Source organism: Acanthochromis polyacanthus, chromosome 17 (genome assembly GCF_021347895.1).
Source record: "Acanthochromis polyacanthus isolate Apoly-LR-REF ecotype Palm Island chromosome 17, KAUST_Apoly_ChrSc, whole genome shotgun sequence".
NCBI classification, from domain to species: Eukaryota; Metazoa; Chordata; class Actinopteri; family Pomacentridae; genus Acanthochromis; species Acanthochromis polyacanthus.
The window spans coordinates 6,940,275-6,948,937 of NC_067129.1; the positions used below are offsets into that span (position 1 = coordinate 6,940,275).

An 8,663-nucleotide genomic window follows, 5' to 3' on the forward strand; every position below is an offset into this window, starting at 1 on the left:
TGTATGTTCTTGTACTTTCTACCTTGTGAGAACCATTTTCTGCATTTAACTATCAAAGTGAGGACATTTTTACAAAGTGAGGACATTTTGGCCGGTCCTCACTTTGAAACAGCCATGTTTGAGGGTGAAGACTTGTTTTTAGAGAACAGGTATGAATTGAGGTTTGGTTAGGGTTAGGGTAAGGATTAAGTTTAGGCAATCAGTTGTGATGGTTAAGGTTAGGGTAAGGCTCTAGGAAATGCATTACGCCTATGGATGTCCTCACAAAGATAGAAGTACAAACATGTGTGTGTGTGTGTGTGTGTGTGTGTGTGTTTGTGCTTCATAAGTTGGCCTACTGGAAAGAAGCAGAGACACTGTCCTGTGAATGAGAGGTCACAGGTTGTGTAATAGTCGGTGTTTGTCCTCCAACAACCATGTGTCTGGTCGGTGTTCTCAAATAAAGCAGTTCTACTTGTTATTTCCCTCTTTTTTTTCTTTTTTCTTTTTATCAGACTAAATGTCTTACATGAGAGAAGACAAATTACTTTACGTTTTTTAGTGCTAAAAATGTTCAGTATTATATTTGCTCAACTTCTCAAACCTTTTTCTCTCAGTGGGTTAAATTCTTTGGTCTGTAACAGCTAACAAGAAAAAAACTGTTCAACAGAATAAGCTGATTATGTAGTAGTCCAGTGTTGGGAGTAAACTAATACTCCATTAAATCCTACATTCAAAACTTTTACCCACCTGAAATTACAGGATTTCCAAAATGCAAAAATAATATTAAAAAGTACAAATTCTGCAGAATATATGCCCTTTTAAGTAATAGTATCTCATTGTTTAAATAATATTGCTGATTGTTCTTAACATGTGAGCACAATCTTATTGCTGTAGCTGGTTTAAGTAGACTTTAGTGATCGATATACTGTGGGCAGTTTAAATGTAAAAATGCCTTATGCCTAATAAAGTAGCTATGTGCTTTGTCTCCAATATTTGATATTTAAAGTATCTCTGATTTGACATTTATGATAATATTTTAAACAATAGAAAATATACAACTATTGTGCAATTTGAAATCGTAATTTGCCGCAGTCAGTATTAATCCTACTGTAATGCTTCCTGCCAGCTCTGTTTAAATCCCACAATAATATGGAATTTGTTGGAGACATGAATCAATTCCAGTCCTCTCAAACATTTTAAACCACGTTCCAGTGTTTCCTCCCGGATCTTTTTCCTGGCACAGCGGCCTCTGAAGCAGCGTTTCAGGCCATGTTCTGTTTCAGCCGTTACACATTAAATGTGGCTTAGATAAAGAATGCCATTGCTTCCAACAATGTCATGAAAATACTTGATGGGGGTGAGCGGAGGTCGTTCTGTGTTGCTCTGCTATCATCTGTCATAACTTTATGGTTTTAATGATTTCAACAAGAAAGCAGCAAATTTTTAGTCCTTAATGCTGCTTTAAACCAAAATATGTTTTTACGCTGTACACAAATTGTGTTTGAGAATCGAAATCTGTTGAGAGTAGGGAATTAGGACTGGCTGCTTGATTACATCCTTTTGGAAATGCATCTTTTCTTGAGCTAGGCCTAATTTAAATAGGAGGTTTTATATAAGACAGATTAAAGAACACTGTGTTTGTTTTTTTTAAGTTTAGATTTTTATCAACAACAGGTATGTTGTAGAAAAAATAAGCACATTTGGATGCCAAAATGACCTAAAAGATGGCCTTGATGAAATAACATACAATGCCTCGGTAATTCCCTTTTCAGATGTTTTCATTTACATGGATTTGTTGCTAGTGGGTCAGCTGGTACGTATCTTGTATCATAACCCACATACAGCAGTTGGATAAACACACAGACTTGAATTTGATAGCGGCTTGATGGTTTCTTAAACTCAGGTATTGTATTTATAATTCATCCTTTTCTGGGATTTTAAAGGCATCTGAATGTGTACAGATAACACAACCAAGACAAAACCAGTGAAACTTTAGACGTCCGCTGAGTAAAAACACTCCTGAACCTGAAACAATGCTGCCATCTTGTGGCTGAACATGCATTTTTTTTACAAAAAAATGGTGTAGTAAATACTTGTAAGAATGTAATTTATGAATAAAAATACACAAATGGGATGTCAAAAATAACACCCAAGTACAGTTAAGCTGTGTAATAGTAGACACTTACTGTACATTAACTTACTTGAGACATTTTTTGATTGAATGATAATCGTAGGACAGTAAATCAAACATATTAAGACACTTATCAAACATATTGTTTATTTATTTATGAATAATAACAATGGTTTATTTATTTCATACATTTAAAGACATTTAATACAATATGTATTACTTGGTGAAAAAGGTGATCAAGTTACCTTTTTGCTCCTCCACTGTGTATGCATAAATTATTTTTTATAAACATTTGTTACAAGGTTGAGTGAAATTAAATGTTATTAGCAATAAAACTTTAAAAATAAATATTCACAATAGAGATCTAACCTAGTATGATGTTACAGTAATATGTTTTTTCAAAAAAAAAAATGGAATTAGGTTTGCAGACTCTCCTGTGCAACTGTGAAGCTGTGTGAGGAAAGAAAAACTGTGGTCCAGGACATGAAGGTTTAGCACGTTTCTTCACTGGAATGAAAAACTTCACTCTTTCATTAACTCCACACAAGAATCTGGCTCCTTTTTTTTAAACCTAAATGTACACTGAAATAGCAACTTCACTGATCACTGAGACAAAGTTTTCACATCTGATTTGAAGAAAAAACTGCATAAAAGTACAATATAATTATCAGTAATACAAATGTTTCACTGTTGTCAAGGCTAACTGTCATCAACAAGGATGCTGCTTTCAAGAACTCCTGCACAAAATTTATATTATAGCAACTTATGTTTTAAATTTGCGTAGTGGTCACAGAAACGGGCATCAGACAGATTTAGCAAACTCTGTCATTCAAAAGTCAGCAAACAGCCACCCTACCGAAGAACCACTGAGCAAGGCACTGAAATAATCCTACTATACATAATTTCTTTGTTAAAATTAATGATACCACTGCTGTTATTCCCCATGCTGTAGCCCTTAAGAAAGTATTTTAGTTTGAATCCAAAGCCAGATGGTCGGCTTTTTAATTTTTATTGCTTCTTTCTTCTTTTCCACCGTGCCAGACGTGATCAATTGCAGAAGTATTTTGGTGTAAAACTTGTCCATTGCTTTCTCCCAGGAGTGATATTTCAAACCAGGGTTCAAAGTGAGCGCCCATTTATCAAGACTGACATGCAACGATCTTCACATATTTTCTGCCTGCAGTGAGAAGAAGTATATGGGGAGAGCAATCTGGATATCAGCTGATATCCATAGGATGGACAGGTGTAAGCTATTTACATGGGCTGGGATAATCTGATCTCATGTTCCCAACACAAAGAAGAATCATCTTGGTTATTTTTTTTTGTAATAATAGAGCTTGAAATAAGTGTGAAACAGCATTATGCATTTGCCTCAGGCTTTTCTGGCATGTGTTGATTTTAAGTGACCTTTATAGCGCTAATAATGTGCATTAAAAACTTTTGTGAGCTTGTCCACGGTTCCTGGTGCCGTCTTGGTTTACACGTTGCCTGCAGACCGTGGCAGAAAAAAGATGGCCTTCTGACCCTGGTGGGTGTCTGGTCCTGCTTTGGGCTGGCCGTTCCTCTTCAAGGCAACATACCAGCCGTACTTCTGAGAGCGATACGTGTTGTAGTGGTTCTCTTCATACTTCTCCAGGAAGTAACACTCATCGTTCAGTGCTTGCTGAGACAAGACGATGAAAAGGGGGTGAAAAAAATGTTTCAGTCAAGTCTTCTATTTGTTCCTGTGAATTTATTTTAAAGATTGTGTGCACATAGTCACACAGCAATAGAACAATATAGAGTAAAGAATAATCTCAATAATGATCTACAGAAAGTCCCTTAAGTCTGGACACTTGGGAAATCTCATTAACCATATATTGTTTTGCCTCCACAGATTAAATATAGCATTATCGAAGGAAGAAAGAGTTGAACTGGTACTTCTCAGCAGACGTGAAGGATGATTGTATGGAAAGATAGCAGATGAGTTTAATGCACGTCATCCAAGGAGGCATTTCCACAGTGACAAAGGTGGTTAAGAAGTTTAAAGAAACGGGCAGTGTCACGGACAAACCCTGGACGACCTAGGGTTAACTTTCCCAGTGCCTTGCCTTTGACTCCCCATACCAAATAACTGCCTACTCGGACAGGGGTTTCATCGAGATAATTTTCCAAACTTAACCCTATCTCTAACCTTAGCCCTGTCTTTAGCCTTAATCCTAAATCTAACCTTAAAATCTAATCCTAACCTCAACCGTTTGCCCTAAAAGCTAACTTTAACCCTAAAACTGAAGCCGAACCATAACCCAACAAAAAAACCTAAACTATTTTTTAAAATCTAGCATCACATACCACATGTTCACCTTCTTTTATATGCACGGGATCAAGACGGAAGGAAGGGAGAAGGACAATGCCCCCATGGACATGTAAGAGGACATCACCTGAACAGAATGGAGCGAAAACAAAAAAAGAGGACCACAAGCTGTCAAATGGAAAATATTATATTCATATAGTAAAGGGTAAATCCAGTCAGGAATGAAAAAGCCTTAGAAGGGAATGACTGAACTAAAATGGCGGCGCGCACAGACGCAGCGGCCTGGAGCTCCTACTCTTTATCAACTCCGTTGTATGGATGCTTATCAACTCCGTTGTATGGATGCTCCGAGCGTAATTTCGTTGTCCTTGTGACAATGACAATAAATATTCTGATTCTGATTCTGATTCTGATTCTGACTGGATGTCATAAGACGTAAAAACAATCCAGAGCATAATGTAGGGCAGATCCTGATAGCGTGTCGGCCTGTGCCTTACCTTTGACTCCCCAACTGCCTAGTCGTTGGATGAAGCAGGGGGTTTCATAGAGATAAATTTCCCAAATCTAACCCTGAACCTATCTTCAAACATGTCCATCCTTCCCATCCGCTAAGAAGTACCATTTCTACTCTTTCTTCTTTCAACAAAGCCAATTTAATCCTTGAAAGCAAAAAACAAATATAGTTTATGAGATTTCCTATGTGTCTAGACTTTAGGGACACCCTGTACATGCCAGATCTCGACTCCCATAATGATTTATGTTGCACAGCTGCTGATTTTTACTGCCAATGACAAATTATTACTCACGGTGATTTATATCATGCAAAATTTTCCTCCGTCCCACTGTGATTTTCCAGAGTTTTGCAGTTGTGGAAATAACCTAGACTATTACAAAACTCGGTGAGTTCAAACTTGTGCCGGTGGGTTGATAAATATTATGTGACGTGACAAAAATAGCATTGGATAAAAAGGCTATTAAAGCTGTTTAAGTAGCAGAAAGAGAAACGAGGTCTCAGCAACACTAGTGCTAAAAATGTAAACACTCACTGATCCATAGAGGCGTCCATTTTTGTTCATGGCCAGGTAGCGTCCTGTCACCTCGCCTTTGATGACCACCACTCCTGCACTCACAGCCTTCACCCTCAGGATATCTGCAACAACAACAGCAACATGACATTATGCAACATACGCCAGTACAACATTCTTCTTTGTTGCTTTTCCAAGGTTAAATTGCAAGATGAGCTTCCTTAAACACAATGTTACCATCATTTCCTGAAATAAATATTTACCCGGCATTTTTCAGATTAAAGAGGCCGTTCTGTCCAAATGTGTACTCAGTGTAAGAAGTTATGATTACAAACCCAAGCCCTCTCTTAAGCAGCTTTACCAGAACTGCTGGGTTTAAATACTTAAACTGTTTTCATTACACCGAGATGATGTCTAACCAAAATATTAAGATTAGCTTTTCTCTTTTGTTTACCCGTACTTTAGTAACAATAAAGACTTGTCATCATTAGCATAGTTAGAATGTCAAAATAAACAGTTAACGAATCTCATGTTTATCAGCTTTATGTTAATCTTTGCAATAATTTAATAGTTATAAGACCCTCCTTTGTGCCTTATACTTTCTATTGTGCTCCAGATTCTACAACCACAAAGCACACATCAAAAGATTGTTTTTTCTCACCATAGGGGTCATTTTCCTGCCTCCCACCGCTCACGGTTCCATCTGGTAGAATCCTCAGGTGATATCCTCCATTCTTGCTGTATAGTCTGGTCAGTGTGTGCTGCTCCTGCTTGGACAGATCCAGAGTTGCAGGTCCCAATGGCAGCACTGTAACGTCTCCCTCAGACATCCTATAGAGAGCTGGAGGTGTGGACTCAGCAGCGTGATGACCTTGTGTCTGCAACGACAGAGCAGATCCACCGTGTTCACTCTCCATGTCACCTGGACTGTGTCTGAGACACAGGAATAAACAGGAAGGGGAGGACATTACAGGATTACGGGAAAATGCTCTCCTCCCCTGCCTCTCAGAATCACGCTTCACCTCTGTCTGTCTTTCTGTTTCTCTCTGTCTGCCTTTTAAGACACACTTCTTTTCCTTTTTTTAATGAAATGATAAAACCATGCAGGGATCAGATTTGGACGGAGGCCAGGCACAGAGCAGCAACATGACCGGACTTGTTTTCTTACTGAAAATCCCTTTGATTCTGTCTTAGTGAAAAATAATTTCCAGATGGTGAATGATGTAACTTTTCACCTGAAATCAGTGCAAGGCCAGACAACAAAATAAACAACACATGGACACAACAAAACATCAGAGATATTTGCAGGGATGGTTTCACTCGCCGCTGGAAATGTTGCAAGTGCTGGCAATGCTCTAATAAGTAGGAGGTAACCGTTTAACAAATAGCATTGTAATCCACTTGTGAAACACTGGAGCCATTCTACTCTCAGTCTGACGCAACGTTTTATATTAACACCCTGCATTCAGCCGACTACATTTTAACATGTCAAACAAATCCCCAGCAGCCATACAGTTGAAATCTATCCTCCTGAGGTACAAGCGTCAAGTCAACCCTGTTTGTCTTACCCCTTCCACTGTCTGCTTCCTCAAAAGCTCATCCAAAAACCAATCAAGCCCATATTAAAGCCACAATGTCAGTGTAATCCTGGTGGGTAGAGATCTCCAGAGCAGCAGTAGCTGTCAAGAAGTCTGTCCTGTCAAATGGAAAAACAGTGGCAGGCTCAGCCGGCAGTGGTACTGTAACAACTCTGGTCTTTGTTATCATTTGAAACTGGAGGGATAGCCACTTTGGAGCCAAGCTAACCCACATCTGGAATGCCTTGGAAGGAGCAGAGAGAAGAGGGAGAAGGAAAAGAGAAAGCCGCAAGAGGAATGTAAGGCCTACCCACTCACAGTCTGGCTTTCCTAAGAACAAGACCTGGAGAAGAGGATTACGGGATATGACAGACTAGATGGTGCCAGACTGGTAGAGAGGGACCTTCAGACGGAGAGGCAGGTGGGAATGACGTCAAAAGTCCAACCGATGACCGAGTCAGATGCGTGGGAGGAGAAACTGAACCTGTGTCTGTTTGGATGGGAGGGTGAGCTGAAGGGGATGACGCTGGGGCTAAAATAAAGTTCTACAGAAGATTATAAAAAAGCCAGAAAGACGTAAGATTTCGCTACCTTTGACCCTTTAGTGTTTCCAAAAAAATCAGTGTAGATGCTTTTGGCGAGTCAGAGTTTAGTTTTCCTGCTCCAAACTGTGGCAACAAGCTGAGGAAATGAGATCAAGTAAAAACACTGATATTTCTAAACATAAAGACTTTCGTTTTTAGCCTGGCTTTGGATCAGAATGTCTCACTCGTGCTTTACTAATAGCTTAACTCTTTCTTGTCTATTTTATTCACATTTTGGTTTATTATGATCACTTTTTTTTTTTGACATTTTCAACTTTTATTTAACAGATGATGAAGTGCTCTCTATTAGAGGGCTCCATTTTCATCACTTCCATTTCTTGTCTGCATCAGTCTCTTTGAATTTATAATCCACATATTTTCAACTTGTCAGAGATTACATTTAAGTTGTACATCAGGAAGCAGGAATGAATTAAAAGAAAAAAGTTAAAACAGTATAAACTTGCTTGAAATCACGTGTAATTATTGAAAAAGCAAATGTGATTTCTAGCCAACTAGATCTCCCACACAAACAACAAGGCTCCTCTGATCTAATGAGTCAGTCACCTACCTGTGAGAAACTTTTATGACGATGCCACTGATGAGCCAGCATGTCCTCTTATCCTCTTCTGAACTGACGTTTAGATGAAACAGACTTTCTTTTTTCGTGCCAAACTTTCTTCCTCCTCCGCACAAGTGTCCGGACTTTATTGGCTTTAGTGTGTTTTTGTACTCCTTCTACCCCTCCCTCACCTCACCACCCTTCTAATAACGTCAGAGGACTCATTTTAACAGGCCAACGTCAGGACTAAAATTACCACCCTCGACCAGAGAGAGAGAGAGAGAGAGAGAAAGACAGAGAGAGAGACGGAGTGACGCAAGTGTCCAGGCCATGGGATCCAGCCAGACGCTGGAAACGATCAGGGCTGCCTGTCTGACTGAGCACTGATACATTCTTACAGTGGTGTGCTCCTGGAGACTCTAGCGAGCAACACAATATAAACATTCATAAAAGACACAAAGAGAATGACTTCAGCTCCCAGAATTAATCTTACATAATGCCAGTACCTCTGC

General features: G+C 39.1%; 1 protein-coding gene across 5 annotated transcripts; it reads right to left on the reverse strand.

Moving 5' to 3' along the window:
- Nucleotides 1-2,515: 2,515 nt before the first annotated feature.
- On the reverse strand, nucleotides 2,516-8,392 carry LOC110953469 (putative fibroblast growth factor 1). 5 transcript variants are annotated; one of them, XM_051937732.1, is made up of 4 exons: nucleotides 8,161-8,392; nucleotides 6,093-6,364; nucleotides 5,453-5,556; nucleotides 2,516-3,776 (listed from the first exon to the last, which is right to left on the reverse strand). In XM_051937732.1, exons 2-4 carry the CDS (start codon nucleotides 6,346-6,348, stop codon nucleotides 3,591-3,593), a joined length of 546 nt encoding a protein of 181 aa, XP_051793692.1. In that variant the 5' UTR covers nucleotides 6,349-6,364; nucleotides 8,161-8,392; the 3' UTR covers nucleotides 2,516-3,590. The 5 variants fall into 5 exon arrangements, with proteins under 5 accessions (XP_051793692.1, XP_022053181.1, XP_051793694.1 ...); XM_022197489.2 differs by having other exon boundaries at nucleotides 6,093-6,309; nucleotides 8,161-8,389; XM_051937734.1 differs by lacking the exon at nucleotides 8,161-8,392 and adding an exon at nucleotides 7,327-7,522 and having other exon boundaries at nucleotides 6,093-6,309.
- Between the last annotated feature and the right edge of the window lie 271 nt (nucleotides 8,393-8,663).

Coding starts and splice junctions, on each gene's coding strand:
- LOC110953469 (XM_022197490.2), bottom strand. CDS start 6,399: ATGTCCTCCCCTTCCTGTTTATTCCTGTGTCTCAGACACAGTCCAGGT. Junction 5,557..6,092: donor GCAGGAAAATGACCCCTATG/GTGAGAAAAAAC, acceptor TTGTTGTTGCAG/ATATCCTGAGGGTGAAGGCT. Junction 3,777..5,452: donor ATGGACGCCTCTATGGATCA/GTGAGTGTTTAC, acceptor GTCTTGTCTCAG/CAAGCACTGAACGATGAGTG.